At 32.8% G+C, this 22227-nt stretch overlaps 1 protein-coding gene across 9 annotated transcripts in view; it reads left to right on the top strand.

Annotated features, from left to right (window-relative positions):
- The window catches only part of LOC106128576 (potassium voltage-gated channel subfamily H member 8), a 35624-nt gene extending 16808 nt beyond the window's left edge, over nt 1-18816 (top strand). For 2 of the 9 annotated variants that reach the window (XM_013327030.1, XM_013327028.1), the window contains 15 exons: nt 8706-8817; nt 10569-10799; nt 11293-11430; nt 12787-13043; nt 13583-13817; nt 14569-14732; nt 15133-15364; nt 15477-15656; nt 16000-16199; nt 16340-16589; nt 16761-16876; nt 17103-17386; nt 17523-17721; nt 17813-17962; nt 18042-18816. In XM_013327030.1, the coding sequence (XP_013182484.1) occupies nt 8742-8817; nt 10569-10799; nt 11293-11430; nt 12787-13043; nt 13583-13817; nt 14569-14732; nt 15133-15364; nt 15477-15656; nt 16000-16199; nt 16340-16589; nt 16761-16876; nt 17103-17386; nt 17523-17721; nt 17813-17962; nt 18042-18518 (3189 nt within the window). In that variant the 5' untranslated portion in view covers nt 8706-8741 and the 3' untranslated portion in view covers nt 18519-18816. The remainder of the gene's footprint in view (nt 1-8705; nt 8818-10568; nt 10800-11292; nt 11431-12786; nt 13044-13582; nt 13818-14568; nt 14733-15132; nt 15365-15476; nt 15657-15999; nt 16200-16339; nt 16590-16760; nt 16877-17102; nt 17387-17522; nt 17722-17812; nt 17963-18041) is intronic. The other 7 variants (XM_013327037.1, XM_013327036.1, XM_013327035.1 and 4 more) reach the window with 7 other exon arrangements.
- Nucleotides 18817-22227: the final 3411 nt, after the last annotated feature.

Raw genomic sequence — 22227 nt, 5'->3', positions numbered from 1 at the left:
TTGATTGAAAAAACAAATGAGCAAGGATATTCTTCCACGTCGATAATTCAAATCTCTTTCAATGTATCATTATGTAGCTACATTCATAAAATAGGTACATAAGAACACATTGAAAATAGTGCTATTATGTTTAGAATGTATAGTTATAGTATAAAACAAAAATATTAAATAAAACCAGCACAAATCCGCGGAATTATTTAAATAGTTTAGTTCATCTGTGTACCCTATCCCGACAACCTTTGAAGATCCTGTTGATTTCCTAATCTAATATTTGTCTCGTAATGTTTGTGTCCACATCGAAAGGAAACTGTTATTTCTGTCAATAAAATCCATTTGCACTGACAATACGGAGGATTAACTGTTTATTTAAATACTAGCAGTTGCCCGTGGCTTTGTCCGAGAATTTAAAAAAAAACTAGAAATAAATGTAGCCTAAATCACCCAGAGCTAGTAATAGAATTTTTCAGATCGGTTTAATAGTTTCGGAAATTATATTGAATAAACATTTAAATCATTCCTTATATTCATATTAGTATAGATTATTCCTTTAGATGAGTTTACAAGTGTGGTTTTTTTTACTCGATGAGACATTCTTTTCAATGCCAAAGTTAATTTAGAAATATTAAATTTAAATTTATTAAATTTATAGTTTAAAAGGTGATAAAATACGATGCGATAGCTTGAGTACGCAACCTATGTATTGGATCTTTTAAATTATATTTTAGCAACGGGTTTTCCAATAAGATTACCATCCGTACTCTTTCTTTTTGAAATAACGCTGACTGTGCAAAGAGAAATCGATCAATCCCGGGTTCAGTTGAGCCGATGGCTGACGTCGCTTTATAAAACCCGGAGCGGATCACCTGACGGAAAAGCTTCCTGCGTATAATGACTCTTAAGTACATATAATTTTTTTTATTTATAACATAAAATACTGTAGAGAAGAGTATAACGTACTCCTAACATGTTTTATGATTCTAGGACAAAAATTAAATTTTCTCTAAGACGATTAAGGTCGAATGTTGATGTGACACCAAAAAGTTTTTATAACTCGAAGCAATGATTACCAAGTCACTGGCAGGATTGGGTTATTACAATATTAGTTTTTTGTAATACATGCACAAAATATTTTATTTAACGTACCATATCATATTGGTTGAAGAAATGATGAATATTTGTGATGTTAAAATGAAAAAAGCCGAGGTTCGCTTTGAGAGCGTGATATTAAAAAAGGGACCTATTTTTCTTTATTTGCGCAGGCTATGGAAGTAATCCTTCGAACAACTCTTTTTCCATTTCATTCCGAACCCTATGTTATTAAACTCAGGTATAATTAACTGATACTGAAAAGTTTTTTTTTAAATATTATTTAATGTATTTTTATAATATTGTATTATAAATATATTTATTACTGACAAAATACGTGACATTTTTAAGATTAAAATATTTCTGTTTATTCCTAATCAGCTTATTTGTAAAAAAACTATATATAATAAGCGTTATTCTCTTTGGAGCGAGAATAACGACGTTTAAATTACTCTCAGGCACGTAACCCCTTTATGTAAGCAAAGGTTTAACAACGTTAAGTGATTCAATTGTACTCATAAGCAATGTACGAGGAGCAATTTCTGAGCACAAGAGATCGCTAAATAACCGTGCTTTTTCACTGTCTGTACTACATATTGACATCCATTACAATACCTTTTGAAAAACCTGAAGTAATTTTAACAGGTGTACCGTCAGTGGAAATGCTTGTTAAAATTATAAACAAAAATAAATAGTAACAAAAGTAAGACATCTAATCTTTTAAAAGATGTATGATAGTGTCAGAATTATAATTTTATTACAATTCAAAGACATTCGACTTATATCAATAGACAGGACATTATATACGAAATCGTATTTTCAGAAAGATGTACCACTGGTACTGTTTCGGTCGTCTAGTTTGATACTTGTGACAGCTATACTGATGACTGACAGAAATTGTAATGTCTACTCTATAACTAGTTATTACTACAATACATAACAATCAATTGCTGTTCGTTAGTCTCGCTAAAACTCGAGAACGGCTGAACGGATATATTTTATGTTGGTCTTGAAATGTTCGTGGAGGTCTTAAAAGGTGAGAAAAATTCGTATGATTGCCGAGAACTAATTAAGTTTTTTTTTTCATACTCCGCGGACGGAATCGCGGGCGCCAGTTAGTCTAAAATAATTATATGGGAAGATACTATTACAGACTATTGAATGAAAAGTATCTATAGGTTCTTTTTACTTAAATAAAACAATTGAAAGTTCAACTCTTTTTGCAGCTGAAGATTAATTAACCTTTTGGCTTTAAGAATGCTTAAATAGAATGTGTTGACCGCTATTTCAGTATACCAGGTGCTACGATGTATTTCAGTGCCTTTTATTTTTTATTACAGGTTTGAATATGCTTAACTTTTCTTCATTTAGTATTCATAAAAAAATATGAAATTTCACTGCAAAAATTTACATTAAAATAATTCTTTTCAAACTAGCAACACTGACTTTAATTTTTATATTTTTCTAATGCATTATTACAGTACAGTCAGAAGCATAAATTTGTTTACATTTACATAACTTTGGAAACTTGTATAGGTCTTGGGTTTTAAAAATACGTATGCGTTATTTCGTCAATAACATGTTATAATGGTCGGAAGAATGCGGACAGAAACATGTATACATATTTTGGAAATCGAATGCGTATACTAGTTTTTGTATTATAGCTTTGTAATTGTATCCATATTTATGCAGCTGACTGTACCTACATATGTACGTTTGTATAAAAATCTCAAAGACACAGTGTTTCAAAAGTCAAGCCTATAAATACTCTTAGCTATAGTATATCTTGTAGCAATAAGTAGCTTGCTTTCAATGTTTAATTTTGGAAATTGGATTTCTTAGTGTAATCGACTTAAATGGTAAACCTGAATGCCCACTTGATTCCATTGAAGCCGTATACTTTTTGAACAATTCTATGGTCAGCCATTTTTATTGGGTTTTTAACTTTACAAGTTTCAAGTATTTGAACGAATTAAATTCGAAGTGCCTTGTTAAAATACAGTTTGAGCTTATTTATATTTTATTTATGCAAGAATCTGATTCAATATAAAGTGAAATCTTTACAATACTTGTTTTTATTTCAGTATTTTAAAAAAAACTTCTCATACTTAACGTTGGTTTCTGACACCAAAATCTCTGTAAAACATGTCATCCCTGTCATTATCTTTGACAAAACAGAGATAACAATGTGTTCTGTTAGGAAGGAAATCCAACACTGTGCCGGTGTATTGTACAACACAAGCCTTACTAAAATCGTCGACCTTTATGTCCGCTCACTAATCATTTTGACACTTGACTTTGTAATGAAAGCGCGCCATTCACGCCAAAGGATTCTAATTAATAATGTCTTAAAGTTATAAATCGGGATCTTCATCTCAGAAACCTAGGATAGGTGTACTAAATTAATTATCATACGAAGTTACTTACATAATACCCAACATTAACAATAACTTAATCAAGAAAACTATAAAGCCGTACACACCTTCAGTTTTAACTGAAAAGTTTAGTAAAGCGTATGTGAGAAGACAAGATTGAAATATCAGTTAAACTGTCCACTTCTCGTTCACTAATCAATTATGACTGTGCAGTTTTAACTGAAGTTGTGTTGCTGGCTTAACCCTTATGTTCATTTTGTATAGTATACCATACATACAACTATATAAAAATATACGATCACCATAAAATAATTTTTAACTTAGTTTTATTAAACTTATTTTTGCTTTTACGTATTTTTTGCTTTTCATCAAAAAATAAATCTTGCCACAATTATTTTTAACACCATTACGACATGTTAAAGATATTCAAGAATTCGCAAAATAAAAACCCACAGTAATTTTAGCCTTAATGAGCAGTATAAACAATACCGTGAAAACTAAACGACAGATCGTAATGTCTTGCTTGAAGCGAAAAGTAGGTTAGAAATGTTTATTTTAATATTAAAAAGTTTTTCACAAAATTTCCACGAAACCGCAAGTAAAAGCTTATTTTCATTTTGATTACTGCAAATTTTATTATATGAAGACTGAAACCTAATTAGCTTTTAAATTGCAATAAATAATTGATTCAATGTGTCATAGTCAAAACTAAATTACGAGTTAAATTAAATTTGCTTGAAATTGTAATTACAGTTCATTGACTGCACTAAGCAAACAAAAAATTAATCGTTTAATTTTATTATTATGTTTTTTTACATGATAAGGTGGCAAACGAGCGAGCGGCCACCTGAAATCGCTGAAATATCGAAGTGACTGTTGCCCATAGACATACGCAATTGCATATGCGTTGCCTACCTTTAATTGACGGAGGAGAGGATGCACAGAAAGAAAATATTTTCCCTTTCCATGCATCCTCTCATCCGGAAAGTCCAGTTTCACTTCCCATTCTTTCCTTATAAGGGTGGGAAGAGAAAGAGGACTAAATTAGGCCTCCGGAACTCATCAGACGAAACGTGGAACAAATACACGATCACAGTATAGTGACGTCATTTCTTGGTTCGTTTTAATATCCATGGCGTTAAGTCAATATAGATACAACGTTAAGACATATCATGATAACTTATTTGCTTTAAAAATAGAGCTATTAACCGTAGGTTTCTGAGACCGAAATCTCCATTAAAAATGACAGGGGTGGAGATATGTTTTATACAGAGTTTATGGTCTAAGAAACCCACGGTAAGTCTGTTACGGAAACCTCAATATAATAACAAAATACTATTTTTAGTTACACAATTTTGGGTTACAATAAATTAAAATATCTATTTTTAACTCCAGTATATAGAAATATTTGAGTTTGAATATTTAATTTGGCTTCTCACGTCGCTCGGGAGAGGGTCAATCATCCATCAGGCTTAAACAGGTTAAGCTAAAATTACCTTGCGGCCTACATATTAGCCATACATTATATATGTACTTACAAAAAGCAAACAAGTATTAAATGCGTAATGTGAACATTACAACAGGTAATAAACTTTAAGGCAAAATAAAACAAGCGTAAAGAAGCTACATAAAAAAATTAAAACTCACAATCTTACTCCGTATTAATTGTCGATAAGTAGGATCCCTTAATATAGAATTATTGTGAGAAATCTACACTAAGAGTCTTCTACGAGTATATTTTATCATGGCACTTTTTTGTAAGTGGATTTTAAATCTACTAAGCTTCTTACGTAACTTTAAATAGCTCGCGTACGTTGTGAGCGTAGTAATGTAAACTGTTTTGAATTATATATTAGAATTTAAGAACTTTAGTGATATAATATAAAGGACGGATAAACTAAATTCAATTCTAAACTAATAATTGTAAGCAATGGACTGTAAAACCCAAGGGTCCGGAATCAATAAACTTTGTAGACGTTCTCCTGTCCTAAAGGATTTCTGGTTTTAGCGATATATCAAATAAAGATAAATCAAATGATATGTCATGCATTAAATTTATTTTTTAGAACGTTACACAAATTTTATTTTAGTTTCATGTTTGAATGGTTAAACATCAATTTTAGCAATTTTAACTATTTACTAAGGGATTAACTAATCATCATTATCTCCCTGGCCTTATCCCACTCACGTGAGGCTTTAACTAACAGAAGGCAAAAATAAATTTCCTTATAAAACGAAAGGTTTTCTACGGCTACTTCAGAACAGAAACTGGCTTTGTTATTCCAGCCCGCTGTCAACTTGGATGATTCTTCTTCTACCTGGTAATTTGACCTTCCTCCTGATTCCTCTTGGTTCATTTTCTATTGTCGCCATTGCATTACGCAGATGATGAGTCACCTCAACCTTGATGAGGATGATAGCAGATCTATCAAACCCTCGACCGCAACAGCAAAGTGTTCTTTTCGATGAAAACAATCATAAAAATTTTAGTGTTCTAGTTTTAACCAAATGCTAATTAAACGCAAGACATTAAATAAACAATTTTAGCAATTTATCGTTCAGAATAACGACTGTAATGACACAAACTTTAATTAAATGTCTATAAAATAAGTAGAGTGAAGACCATTAGCTGATTACTAATGGAATCAATAACAGAATAGCTAATAGCGTTCCTCTGCCTGCTTGTTATGCAGACGGGGAAAATGGCCTCCTTAGTTGAATTGAAAATTCGAAGTATTTTCTTGAAATTATTTTTAACCAATCCGACGCCGCGGCGGAGGTTTTTTTCCTTTTACAATTTTCTTCTGGCTGGATTATTTTTTCCATGTCTTCGAGTATTTTCTAAATTACGAAATCACAAGGCCTATCATGAATATTTGCGACAAGCGTCTTCGTAATGTCATTGATAATGTATGCGATTTTTGGTGTACTTTACTGCCTGTAGGGATTGCTGTGTACTTACCAAAATGTTACTCTATAATGGTGAATTTCCACTAGCAAAACGTTTAAAATTGAACATTTAATGCTAAGCTTAAAATATTAATTAAGTCTTGAAGCCATACCTTACAATCAAACTGTATTCCCAACATTTAATTTGAATACCGAAATGATCTAACAAGGTCGCTTTTAATATAAATTTTTATATAGTCAAGCTTTTCGTACGTTGTATTTTTAATAATAAGTTTGTTCAATTTAATTTGCTGCGTAATATATACTAACAAATTTTTCTATTTGTGTATTTTCTATCTATAAAAAGGGTAGAGAGTATGCTTTTGTGACTTAAAAAATACATTATTTTATGAATTTAGTGTGATAAAATACTCTGTTGCGATTTTAGCGTAAAATGTAACAAATCTAACAAAAAGCTGTACAGTTGAAAATCCACGCATTACCGATGCTAACGTTCCAGAACATTCCTCGCAACTGAATTTTCCAAATACTACAAATGTATTTCGGATATTGTATTCCATTGAAATGAGTAAAGCCAGCCTACTGTCGGAACGTTCGCTATAAAATTTATAGTTCAAACATGCGTTTCTATGTTTCGTTCGCTATCAAAATTATTTATATTATATATATTACTATTACTTATAATGACAATCTTGAGTTAGGATTATGGATGCCAAATTTAAACAGAAAAGAAACGAGCAGTAATGAGTCAATCTTACTTCTTACTAATATTATAAATGCGAAAGTTTAAATGGACGGATGGATAGATGTTTGTGTGAAGGTTTCTCCGGGACGGATCTTGATGAAACATGTACAACATGTAGAACATAGTCTGTAAGAACACATTGGCTACTTACTAAGTTTGTTTTATGTAATACTTAGCAAGTTTAAACAGTTGTAAACGCCTGAGCACTAAAAACGATAAGAAACATATATATCAAGAAAAAAAAAAGAAGAAATATATTTCCGTAAATTATAAACAAGGTGTTATTGTTTCCAAAGATGCAAGATTCGCACTGTTTAGGATCATAGAGAAAAATATGGGCAGGAAAAGGGCGTATCTGCGAATAACCATTAATTCATATTTACTACGCGCACATTTATGAAACATAAAATGTTTATGAGGAGGCATGGAGCAGCTGCAGGCATATTGTGGAGGCGCTGATTTTATGGGTCAACTTGCGCGCATACAATTGTATATGTACAAAGATTTATAAAGACATTTAATTATAATCTTGGTATTATAATGAACATTATTTCTCATTAAGGATTTATATTAACGCTTACTTCTGCCTCTCATCAAACGTTCACGTTACTTAGGTTTGAATTGAAGCCTGTAATGTAAATGTTTTATACGAGAAAAAAAAGGTCATAACGTTATTTTGTTACCGCACACAAATACGTACAGACAAATAAATTCTAAATTAGAACGTGTTTTACATAAGCCAAGGTGTTTTAGATAATATTTTAGGCATGCATGATAAAACGTATTACTTCGCGTAATAAATATACACCGAATAAATGTAATGTGAATGTGTCTAGTAATATTGGAATATCTTATTGAGTGTATCATAAATAAGATGGGTTATGACCAATAAGCAGGTAAAGGTTAGTGAATGGGTAGGATACAATTTAATAAAACTTTCATATTGCTTGCTATATTAGCGGGTACTAACGGCGGCTTAGCAGCTTTATTGCTTATTATTAATATTTATAAAGAGAAAAAGATATTCTTCTACATTATTTCAACCAAGGTTACTTAGAGAAATATCATATATATATGATATTTCTCTATATATATATATAGTTACTTGCGGAATAAATCCTTATGTTTACATTAGATAGAGCGTCGGTGGCTCAGTGGTCAAGCACTTGACTTGCAATCTGCAGGTCCTGGGTTCAAATCCCGCCATGTACCAATGTGTTTTTCGATTTCCAATTTACATATGTACATTTATCCGAGGTTCTTACGGTGAAGGAAAACATCGTGATGCAACCTGCACATATCTGAGAAAAAAAAATTCGAATATATGTGTGAAGTCAACCAACCCGCACTTGGCCAGCGTGGTTGACTATGGCCTAATCACCCTTAACTTAGGGTAGGCTCCGAGCCCCTCGGTGGGGACATATAGTGAGCTGATGATGATGATGACATTAGATACTTCCAGAATTAAAATAATGATATGTAAGACTTCACTTCCACCTTTGTTTTAGAACAGGATCACAACAAAACTACTTGTAAGCACATAGATATTTAATATGTTATAGATTTGTGACATCATAACATTGTTGCAGGGTTGGTGGTGAGCGCTCGGCGCGCGGCGCGAGGGGATGCCGGTGCGCAAGGGGCTGCTCGCGCCCCAGAACACCTTCCTCGATACCATCGCGACGCGCTTTGATGGCACACGTAAGTTAACAGACACAGTAAACGCAAATTCATGTTATCAGCCGCTGATTGTAAGCATGTTAAATGTAAGCTTATGAAAAATGCATTTTTGGCTACAGGCTGCTAATTGGCTTAGTGTCGATTTGGTTCGAGAATTTGAATATGATTATACAAATAAAAATTGAGGAACGCTAGCGAAAAAATTGGAAAGTATGCGTAATTTTCTAACTAATAGTCCTTCATTTGAAACATGTCATAATAAATTAGTTATATATCTTATTCATATGGGTATTTCGTAGGTTATCTCGTATGGCTTTGTATTTTGCTTCATAACAATACTTATACGAATTAGTAGCGGCTTCAGTTAACGACCAGTTATTTCGATTCCACGATGTTCGATAGCAGCGCATTGACCGAGTGCCAGTAAAATTAGCCGTAAGATTATTCGCGAACGTGCAACGTCTGCCGTGACCGTTCAGGAAGTATTAATAGCATTCAAAATGCCATCCTACTATTTTTGCAATTGTGTAGTTTTTCATTAAGAAGAATTCTTACTGGCTATATACTCATATTAACATTCACCTCCACGCGTAGCTTTAGGCAGTTATTAACGTACCTGCAGTCAAGACTGTAAGGTACTGTCGAAAATGGTCTTGCGGCTGGCCTGTATCTTGTGCTATAGGCACCAGGGATGCGCCTCTTCTCCGCATTGTACCATAAAAACAGTCGACTTTCACTAACAACGCCCTTCGATCTCTCTATGATTGTAATCACTGAGATTAGTTGTTATCAAATGTCCTGAACATTTGAATTGATATACTCTATTCAATTTTTCATTATTAAGCATTATATTAGGAGTCGATTCGATATCAATGTTTTACGGTTATTAAGAAACTATATATTCGCTTTCTTGAAATATATCGCTATAAAAGAGGACGTAAATCTTGATTCTTTGAATAACGTGAAAATGAAGTATCGATTCTCTCGTCCCTTTTCAAAGAAATGTCGATAAAACAAAGAGAGGATGTGATTTGACTGTTTGTTGATTTAAAAAATAAAAATATTGTTACGTACAATTCATACTGTGACGAACGCTCCCAAATAGATTTACTCAAAATCAGCTGAGTACTACGTAAAAGAAATCGTTATTCAATCAAGGATACAACAATAGATGTACCGAAATAAAAATTCTGCTACATTTATAGCACCTTGACTTGATTTATTGAAAAAACATTTATAGAAACGGAAAAAATATACGCATTGTTTTCAGTAACATGTAAATGATTACGTAAGTCACATTTCATTAGTTCATTACAATCTTAAGACGAGACGAAATGAGGTTATACTTAATCAACATCCACGCATACGTTTAATATTATCAGCACTGATATTCGATGAGCTAAGCTAAGTGTATTTATGCAGCCCTTTCTAAAATGTATTCGTTTTTGGCTAGTACTCGTATATCAACAACATCTCAAAGGTCGGCAACGCATCTGCGGTTCCTTTGGTATTGCTGATGTCCATGGGCGTCGATTAACACCTCGGTGTTCCCGCTGCTCGTTTAACCCCTTCTTATAAAAAAAAAACATTTTAGTAAACCAACATTAGGTTTGGCTTATTGTGATTAGTGGCATTGAACATCATGCTATGATTTTTATCACGATACTTATAATTTGTCCTTTAAAAATATCGAAAATAAAAGGGTAACTCAAATTCTTTCAGAGGATACGTTGGTGAATTAGTATATCCATAACTTGTATCTTTGTGTGTAGATAGCAACTTCGTGCTGGGTAATGCGCAAGTGCCGTGTTACCCGATCGTGTACTGCTCTGACGGATTCTGCGAGCTGACGGGGTGGGCGCGCGCGCATATCATGCAGAAGGGCTGCGCGTGCAAATTCCTACATGGCCCCGACACTAGCGAGGAGCACCGGCACGAGATCGACGCCGCACTAGAATCCAAGCACGAATTGAAACTGGAACTGATATTCTATAAGAAAAATGGTAAGTTGAAAATGGTTCTTTCGGCAAATTTATAATTAAAATCCACATTTTCAGAAATTTGGCCTTGACCACCTCTTCTTTTTCATTTAGTAAAGGCGCTACTACTTAACAAGCCACTGCAACCTAACCTACCCCCTAAACCTTCCCACGAAAATGATAAAGTCGAGACTGGGTTTATGTGCTGGTCGCACCTTATCGTATTATAAATAATTGTGTCGCATCACGTTGTCTGTTCAAGCTAAATAATTGTTTTTGTTTCTGGAATTTAAGCTGTGAATCCAACATTTGTTAATTTTTTTTCATATTTATACACTAATACAACTTTATAATATATATCTATCGCCGTCTATCATGTTTAATTGTGACGAATTATTCTACAATCCTAGTTCAAACAGAATCAAGTTCTAAGAAATTGTGTGTGAACAAAACTTTCATTAAATAATTTTCTTTCTCCTAATAATATTTTCTTGTTCTTTGTCCCGTTTATTTACAGGTTCTCCGTTCTGGTGCTTACTCGATATCGTTCCAATTAAGAATGAAAAACGTGAAGTGGTATTGTTCCTTGCGTCGTTCAAGGACATTACGAATACAAAAATGGCCGCCATGAACACTAATGAGGAGTTTGACAGCGGTAAGTGCTTTATCATAACGAACCGCTCGATTTTAAAACAAAACAATGGAGAATTAAAATAATATCACTTATAGATAATACGGCTTTACCTAGTCCCCTGACACTATGAATAATTCATATCCATCCATGACTTTAATAATATGCATAAGCACGTCCTTCTAATGCAATAGATATATAATATTTGATTGTGTTAGAATTCAATAGATCCAGTGGTTGTATCAAATTCCGATTATGATCGCACGATACTCCTATATCTTGCCTATTGTAGTATAGGTTAATTATAACTAATCCTAACTATATATAATGGATTCGGAATGTAAAAATATTCATCTGTTCATTACATTTAGTGTTAGAAAGTAGCATTACAAGAAACAACTCATATTATTCATAATTTGTTTGCAAGAGATTATTTTATTTCATTCTTTCCTATTACAAATTACAATAAAAAAAACAGATTCACATTAAGCGTCACGTACAGTTTAAAAAAGCTGTACTACTAAGATTTATTGATTTTGTAAATTAAAAAAAATATAGAAAAGACCGTTTCTATCTAAATATATGTAGAAAATCTATCATGATATTTTTCAATCGAATTAACATATTTAAAAAGTTCTTTTTTCTTATGCAATATTCCATTTGAGATTGATTTATCTGTGGTGCGTATACTATGTTTAAAATTGTGTGGAACGTTATTTTATTTTCATACTTCTGAGTAATTAGTTCACGCATGCTTTAATTCGGTAATGCGTGTGTGCATTTACTATATAGGAATAAATGCATTCTATCATTCTGCAATTAGCCTTTAAAACTACGTAAAACTAATTTCCTTTAATTCTTTCGTTATAAAGATTAATGTTTATGGTAGTTTAGTTTCTGTGTCTTTGAGAGCTTCGAAACATTTAAATTTAAATACTATCTAAAAAAATATTGCCACTTTCACATCTTCACATCGTAAATTACGTACTTCTTTATAAAGATACCAACCAATCCTTTTGTAATATCAAACCATAATTTTGCCGAACAAATCATAATTCTATTTATACTATATTTCGGAGCTGTCAGGTTGTTTTCATACATGTAATAGCTAGTCTTCCCTTGTTTTTAAATCAAAAGGCTGATTTTCTTTTTAATAAAAAGTGTACAATATAAAAATTATATTGTGGTTCGTTACCGGCGTGAGACGTTGTTATTCAAGAATTAATACACTGTTTCATTAAAAAGAGACACAGCGTTTTGTACGTTAGCATTTGTTATAGAAGTAGGGGAAGTAGAGAGGTTTTGAGAGAAATAGAGAGAGAAAGGTAGTTAGTGTGAGCGAGAAGAACGTAGCAGTAACTAAGCGGTTTCCTGGTGCAGGAGCCGCGGTGCGACCTTCAGCTGGCGTCGTCACTCTAGCGTTATCCCCATTTGTACCCGCAGCGGCACTATTGGGCGCCCGGTTCCGAGCTGAATCTAGTTGCCTACTTCCAGACCCTAATGGCAATCTTGACCCTGAAGCGCCCTCGCCCGCCAACATGGGCAGGCGCCGCTCAAGGGCCGTCCTCTACCAGCTTTCAGGACATTACAAACCGGATAAGATGAAGTCAAAACTCAAACTAAACAATGTTAGTAAGGTAAAAAGATTAACTCATTGAAGTCTTTCAATGTTTATTGAGTAAAATAATATTTTTGTGAACATACATTTCAGAATTGCTTACATATATTTTTGCTGTTTTACACGGTTCGCTTGCTTGTTTCCTTTTCAGGTGAAATTCAAGGAAAGGATACATTATGTAACATGTTAATTACGAACACGTTTGATGTTACAAATTCTTCGTAATTAATTAATTTAAATTTGCAGGAATTAATCCCTTAAATTTGTAGACGTAACTTAACTTTAAGTAACACAGAATAAGACAGAATAAGAATTGTATTAATTGAAAGAAAAACAATTATTTATAATCTTTCATCTGGATTAAAGGAACATAGAAGCACGCCAATGACTTCTCAGTTGCCTCTAATGCCTGAATATAATACAATACTTTACGGCATTGGAAAATTAAGTTTAACATTAATGTCAGATTAACAGTGGTGATCGATGAATACCAATAATCTAAGGAATTATTATTTTGGTATAATTTAGTGTATAATAATAAATCTTTTATCCTTTTAGAATTTACTTCACTCGTCGGACCCTCCATTGCCGGAGTATAAAACGTCAGCAATAAAAAAATCAAGATTTATTATCTCGCATTACGGCGTTTTTAAAACTTTCTGGGACTGGCTAATTCTTATAGCGACGTTTTACGTTGCTGTGGTGGTGCCGTACAATGCCAGCTTTGTCGATGAAGGACATCCCAGAATCAGTGTGACCAGTGACGTTGTTGTAGAAGCACTCTTTATTATTGGTATGTTTTGGTATTAACTCAAAAAAAACTCTAACAAAAGAGGAACATTAAATTGTTGTTTATTGGTAGACACGACCCTTTCAATTCTATAACTCAGCTTCAAATAAAACACAAACAGACAATATTTGGAATTCCACTGACAAGAAGTGGACGTTTTATATAATTTCATGTTAAATATATCAAGATATTTCTACGTAATTGACATAACTACACAACAGAATCCTACATGTTATGTATGAGCCATTTTTGTGCATGCGTTATTAAGCCTTTTATATCTGAAACAAGATCGATTATAAAACAATCTGAGGCAACTATTTTTAAAAGACTACGAACAATACAAAATACAATACGGTAGCTCACAATAGACCAGAACAGTTGAAATAGAACGAATTGAGCGTATAAGGGGATTTGCAATGTGATAGACTAAAAGGATTGTGTGCTTTTAGTTTAATGAAAGACAGTTTTGTCTTTAACTTTAACATTACTATAACAGACGTTGGCATAATTTTAGATTTTCTTAGAATTATATCAAATTAAATTCTGATCCGATCTCGCTTAAAATTAATATTGAATACATTGACTTCGATTATACGTCGTTGAAATTAAAACGAACAACTAAGAGTTAGGGTTTTAGATTTAGAAGATTACATTTACTTTAATAAAAGATTTGGGAATATTATCGGAAAAGTTGATTTTTATGTACTTTTTTAATTTAAAAATATAATATTCAAACTTTTTTGTTTCATTTTAGACATAGTGTTAAACTTCCGGACGACATTTGTGAGTAAAAAAGGCGAAGTGGTATCCGATTCCAAAGCGATAGCCCTTAATTACATCCGATCCTGGTTCGTAGTGGATCTCCTGGCTGCGCTCCCATTTGACCTACTTTACGCTTCCGACGTTTATAGTGGAACGGTAAGTTTTTAATTATAATCGATACACTATTTCCTTTAGACATAAATAAAGTTTTCTTTTATAAAGGAATAAAATAATTAATGCTGAATCATATACGCTTTTGTTTTCTTTCTGGTTTTTAAACTAACTTCTAACTCCTTCCCAATTGTTAAGATAAATAAATTAGTAGGTAGCTTCTGCCGACCTTGAACTGTATTATGGATTCTACATACAAGACCCTAACTTTTTGAATACTGATACTTGAGTTTTATCTTGATCTATTTATATGGTCTCTCACTCTCTCTCTCTCTCGTCAATCATCATCTATCTTTTACTTAGCCTATATAACTTATTTGTATGCACAAACAATGTTTATGATAAATAAAATAAAACAAAATAATAACAGATATTGTTTTAACAGTTCTCCTTCAAACAGGAATCGACGCATGGAAACGTGCACTTAGTAAAGCTAACGAGGCTGCTCCGCCTAGCGCGTTTGCTGCAAAAGATGGATCGATATTCACAGTACTCCGCGCTGATACTGACGCTGTTAATGCTCTCCTTCACACTGGTTGCCCACTGGCTCGCCTGCATCTGGTTCATTATTGCCGAAAAGGAGATAGAACATCACAGAAATGAGAGCTGGGATTTAGGTACGGTCTCTAGATCAATATCCTAGAGTACATATACGTAATATACGTAAATAAATAAATTTATTTTGGTTTGAATAAACTTGAATGGTTTTCAATTTATGTAATCTTCTAGGATGGATAAACAATTTGGCGGAAAGGCTAAAAGTGCCAATAATGAACATATCGCACAGCGAGAGCTATGTCACGGCACTTTACTTCACCTGCTCGTCACTGACCAGCGTCGGCTTCGGCAACGTGTCAGCTAACACACTGCCAGAAAAAATATTTAGTATTCTCACCATGCTTATTGGAGGTGCGTTTAACTTTTTTATGTCTTTAAAGCAATCGATTATTGTACCCCAGAACAAAACGGCGCCAAGGCACAGCTAACTTTTGGACGCCCTATGCTACACAGCAGAAAATCAGCAGTAACTAAATTTAAAAGTAATTGTAATAGTATTCCATTTAGTTTATTTTAAGTACTTACGAGATCTAAATATTTGTAAATAAAAAGTAGGAAAATGTTACAAATTCTTATTTAAAAACTTTCTTTCGATATCTATGATGGATTTCTCCAACGTTAAGTAAAATTTTGATATATTTGGAGTTATTAAATTACAATTAACTTGATGTTTTAAAATTCTTTATACTTTAAGCTCTTATGCATGCTGTTGTATTTGGTAATGTGACGGCTATAATTCAAAGAATGTACTCAAGACGGTCCATGTATCAAAGCAAGTGGCGAGATCTAAAGGACTTCCTCTCTCTTAATCAAGTGCCGAAAGAACTGAAGCAGCGAATGCAGGATTACTTTCAGACAATGTGGTCTTTGAACCATGGTATTGACATCCACGAGGTAAATCAACTATTAACGTACTAAAAGTAAATGCAAGATTTTATTTTATTATAATAATCAACATTTAGTACTTTATTATTTGTCATTTTGAATTTGTCGTATTTTTTTACTTCTTTATTAATCGTAATTCTTGTTTGTAGACGTTGAAAGAATTCCCAGAAGAGCTAAGAGGTGACGTATCATTACATTTGCACCGAGAGATTCTTTCCCTGCCTATATTCGAGTCTGCGTCGCAAGGCTGCCTCAAGCTGCTGTCTCTGCACATTAGAAACAATTTCTGTGCGCCCGGCGAGTACCTCGTGCATAAAGGAGATGCGCTCACTTACATCTACTATATCTGCAATGGGTCTATGGAAGTGATGCAGAACGAAATGGTGGTCGCTATTTTAGGTACGTTATTTTAAATTTTGTAATATGAAGTACTAAAAACAAGTACGGACTTACGCCTAAAATTATGAAAATGGAAAAGTGCCTATAGATGTGGGCAAGGTATTGAATTTTTTGAGAGGCCTTTCATTTATTACACTTTTCGTGTTTATTCAAGATATTTTGATTTGACAGGTAAAGGCGATTTGGTTGGATGTGATATGAATACTCATCTGCATGCCTTTAATGGAACTGGAGGAACCCAATCTAACAATCCTGATGTGGTCGTTAAATCAAGCAGTGATGTTAAGGTAAGAAATTTTATAACAGGGTTGACTTTGTGCATCATTTAAAAAATTAAGTAACATACTTCGAGAGATACATAGAAAGTGTCCTAAAGCGCTTCTAGAAAAGAGTTTTCGGCCGCTGTTGCCTCAGCAAGTGTACTGTCGGGCATCTAGGTTGCAGTCCACAGTCAATTATCTGATAACCACAGGCTCCATCGCCTTATTTCTTATCACTTTCTACAACTTACAGGCTTTGACATATTGCGACCTAAAGTGTATACACATGGGCGGCTTAGCTGAAGTACTACGACTTTATCCTGAATACCAACAAGAATTTATTCACGATATACAACACGATCTAACATATAACTTGAGAGAGGGTTACGAAGCTGAGCAGGAGTCTGATGGAAACGGTCATCCCTCATTGACTCTCCCCTCTATATCAGAAGACGATGAGAACGTACCAGAGGACTACGCACTCTCTCCGAAGAAACCACCGATCACATCCACTAATAGTCCCCGTCATAAATTTAGGTTTGTTACACTTTGAATAACAATTTTGTAACACTTTATAAAGTATACACACTTTAAAAACACTTTATAAAGTATAACTAAACGCGGTAGTTTCTTATTAAGTTGCAAAACATTGTATAAATTTATATAATTTCAGACCCGACGGACAACGTTTAACTCACAGGGAACTACGCGAAAGAATAGAAAGGCAGCGTAGTGTAGCGACTCCTAAACTTGGTAGAGCCGATTCTTTGGAAGGACTTAATTTAGAAGTTCATCATACAAGATCATCTGTAGATAGGCTTGATACCCAAGTTTCCACTCTACATCATGATGTTGCAGCATTAAGCATGGAGGTAACCATTAAGCTAAATTTAAATTACCTACGATTATCTCATATATGTATATCATATAATCAAATAAATAAATATCGTACTTATTTTGTAGGTTCGAAATGCAATACAAGCATTACAAGAAATGACAGTTCCAAGTGGATGGCATGCTGCCCTTTCCAATCCTAATCTGCAATGGAATGCACCTCCTAATCAACTCGCTCGCAGTTGTAGCCATCCGCCTGATGTGTTTTGTTGGGATCAGGTACTTTTACTATTCTATACTATTATTGAATACGATTTTAATTTACTTAAATGATGTAACATAATATTTGTTATTATAGCAAGAAAGACCAGTTACTCCAGAGAGGCCTAAAATCCATAGAAGTACTCAAACGGAACCTTTTCTTCATTCTGTAACGCAGTATATAATGGAACATCCGGCGACAGTCATGCTCCTTCTAGGCATAGATCCAATGGCTAACTTAGCTCCTGTACTACCCGCGTCTGTAGAGTATTACGATCCACGTGGACGAAGGCCCAGTGCCCTTGAACAGATCGTAGAAACAGAGAACGGTAGTCAAACTCCTTCGAGCACAACCAGTGATAAATTTGATTTAAATAGAAGTCTAAGTGGAAGTGCCAGAGAGCTAAATGTACAACCAGAAGTTAAAGTAACTGTAGACAAAGAGTATAAAACTGCAGCTTTAAAAAGAAACAGATATTCTGCTAGTGATATTTGTGAAGCATCAGAAAGATTGCTGCCGTCGAAAGGTTCTCATCCTAGTACGTATAGTCTTAAGGCTAATATCAATGGTTAAATTTTCTATTCATGAGCCATAATTATTTTAAGGACTTGATTGCATTGATTTATTTTATTTTATAAGTGTTCCAATTGTAAAGATTACTTTTAGGATTAAATTTAATTCTTCGTGTTCCATAAAGATTGTACATATCAATTCAATTTATAAAAGATTCTATAATGTATCAAAATAGTTATTGATGTCAATGGTTCAGTGGTTAGTTTGTACTATGTCTAGTCATAAAAACCATCATATCGAGAGTTCTGACAAATTATATAAACTTGTAAGTCACATTTTTAATTTAAAAACGTACATTTAACTCAAAATTTTAAAAATTCCAAGAAAATTTCCTTCAAAAAAATTTTAAAACTACGATTTTTCTAAAAATAAATTAATACTGTCAATTTCAAAAAAAAGTAATTATATTTTGTGAGACATTTTGTGCCAAATTATATATCTGCTCTAAGTTCGTAAGTAGGATGATGATATTGGAATACCTATAGGAAATATTTGAAATATCAATCTTGAACCATTTTCCTTTAGTATTGTAAGAGTAATAATCAAGTATCAACTCAATCAATGTAGTTATTTAAGTAAGTTTTTATTACTTTTAAGTAGTTTTTTTTTAATACTATAATATGATCAGTATTAATATATTATAATAGAAAATGTTACATTAGTGAGGTGACTTTCGAATTATTTTTTCACAAAAATTAAATAGTCTGTCATATCTACGTATATTTTTACAACGATTCAGTCAAAAGAGAATAATATTTTAATTTAAAATACTTTTATTAAGTTCTTTTTTAGGTTAATTAATTTTATATAATTTGTAAATATAATTTAGAAACCTTATAAATATAATTAATTAAAGATAAAAATCTTAAATTATTCAAACTTTCGTGAGACATTATAATAAATTCATATAAAAACGTCTAAACACTCAGGTATATTCGTCTGATGACGGCACCGACTAGTTTCGAGCCCATCGGGGGCCCTTCATCAGGGTCATAACTAGTCGGTGCCGCCACCGGACGAATATACGTGAGTGTTTAGCCGTGTTTTTATAAATTTAGTACGTGTTGTAAATTACAAAAGACATACCTTTAATAATAATTGTATCTAAAAACAATATATTTGCAATAATTACTATTATTAAACGTAAAAATAAATGTGTAGTGTGGTCAAATATTGGCTGAAAAAGCGTCGAAATATTTTGAGTGTAGTAGGAAAATATTCATAAATATTGAGGGTGAAAAAAATAAAACTAATTTTTCTAGAACGGCACTATTCTACGCTTATTAAAATCTGGAGACGAAAGATGGGTAATTAATGTTTTTTTTTTTGTCAAAATTTTCTAATCGCCATGTAAGTCTGGATTTTCACTGTGCAAACACTTGTATATAAACATTTAAGTCCAAACTCCCAAAGTCATAGAAAATGTGATATTAAAAAGGTCCATCAAGAGGTGAACCTCTTTTCACGAACTATTTTCTCTTATAAAAAAAAACGAAACAAAAACATTATCAACTCACTTTACATCCCCACCGAGGAGCTCGGAGTTAAGTTAGGGGTGACTAAGCTATAGGTAACCACACTGGCTCAGTGCGGGTTGGTTGTCTTCACATATATCTTTGATTTTTTTCGCAGTATGTGCAGGTTGCATAACGAAGTTTTCCTTCATCGTAAGAACGTCAAATAAATGTACAGTAAATCGAAAATCACAAATATGTTTCAGTACAAATGTTTTCACAGTGGAATTCACAGTAAGTGTCGTATTACACTTATATTTATTTTGATATCTAGAAATGTATTTTAAAATTAATAATGTTAATTATTAAATTGTTCGGAAATCGAATAATATTAATATTACAAGAACGGAGACGCTTACTAGCATATAGTATGAATAAGAAACTATATATAAATCGTTTAGTCAAGAATGTGATACGAGAATGTCGATACGAAGTGCAATGAATACGTGTGCGGTGCCTACAATTTAATTTAATTTATTTTATTTAATCTTGATGTAACATAAAACAATAAAGATACATTTAATTTGCATTCGTGTGCATCTAATGCTCACATCAATCTTTTTTGTATATAAGCAATGTTATTGATCTTTCTCTTGTAGTACAAAAATATTAGTTATGTAAAGTTAAATAAAGACATATTGATGTTCAATTTGTTATTTTATTTCAATAAACTATCGGCGTCCATCGTTCAGAGTGATATATCAATCACTAGTTAACACATAAACATAAATTTGCCTAACGATTTTTAGTAAAACATTTTTGCAAGTGTATTCATTGAAAATGGTTATCAGATTTAGTAACTTTAGATTGTGAAAAAGTTCTATGAAAATAAAATAGATGAATATGTGATATAAAAGAGTTCCGCGAAAAGAAACTCCAAGCGTCCATATATGTATACGGAGTAAAAAAAATTAATCTTTAAATTAACAAAAATATTAATCATAGATTCGAAAACACCACATTTACTTAATGGTTTTATAGGCATCTTTCTTTTTTTATTTATTACAAAATAAATTTTTTATACTTAAAATTATATCACTACTTAACGCTTAATAATCCTCTGCGGTTTATCTTTTTAAGGGGTTTAGTTTTAGTGTATACTCTACATTGAATCGTTATACAGTTCATTATATAAATCCTATTATTTCAAACCACATATAGGAAGCATCTAATTTTTCTACATATTAGCAGCTTCGTTCATCTTCCAAAATTGATATTAGCTACACCATTTCTATTGCAAAACCCCATTTCTTTGTACAATATTTTTTATATGACTATCAATATAACAAAGTATTATGATAATGCAATTGGCACGATAAGTATTCACTTTTACGTCCATATGTGCTCAGACTAATTTTGCGTTCGTTGACCCGTTTCAGCCGCTTTCAGAGTGTCGTCGAGAAGCGGGTTATAGTCTTTCAAGTATACGTCATAACTTCCAGATAGATTGGAGTATAGCATATTTTTCTTAGATAATATTTATTCGTATTAAAATCGTTGAGTGTTAATTGTTTAATATCTTAATAAATGTATAAATTAATCGTCAGCTCTATTTTCTTCAGTTTATCTCTACCTTTCCTAACTAGGCTACACATCATACCTTTATTTGTTTATCTATGTATCCTTGTTATGGCGATTTGATACAGTTATAATCATATTAATATTATAAGTGCGAATGTTTGGATGGATGGATGGACGGATGTTTGTTTGAAAGTATCTCCGAAATGGCTTAACGGATTTTGATAATATTTGGCACACATGTAGAACATAGTCTGAAAGAACACATAGGCTACTTATTATATTTTTTTAACTGCGCACGGAGTCGCGGGCGACAGCTACAAAACAAATAAACACTAACGCCCGTACCCCAGTAAAGTGAGTAATATAAATATCTAACAAAATCATCAATCAATAATGTAATAAATAAATGAGCATCAATCTTACTGAGTGTAAGCTTTACAAAGGCGGTGGAGCACAAACTTGAACACGAGCGGACGTGAAAGGGCTGGAGGAGAGTTGTGAACTTGTTCAAAAAATGTTGACCCACTTGCCGCCTGCTGCGGCTCGGGTCTCCGGGGCCCGGCATACGCTGCGTTAACCTTTTCATACTTCTGATGTTCCCTTTTGTTTACAAATTAGCAAGATACTTAAGTAATTACATCGCAAATATTTTTCCATTTTTTATAAATATAAAA

This window comes from Papilio xuthus, unplaced genomic scaffold, assembly GCF_000836235.2.
Source record: "Papilio xuthus unplaced genomic scaffold, Pxut_1.1 DF828780.1, whole genome shotgun sequence".
NCBI lineage: Eukaryota > Metazoa > Arthropoda > Insecta > Lepidoptera > Papilionidae > Papilio > Papilio xuthus.
This window is presented reverse-complemented; position numbering and strand designations above follow the sequence as displayed.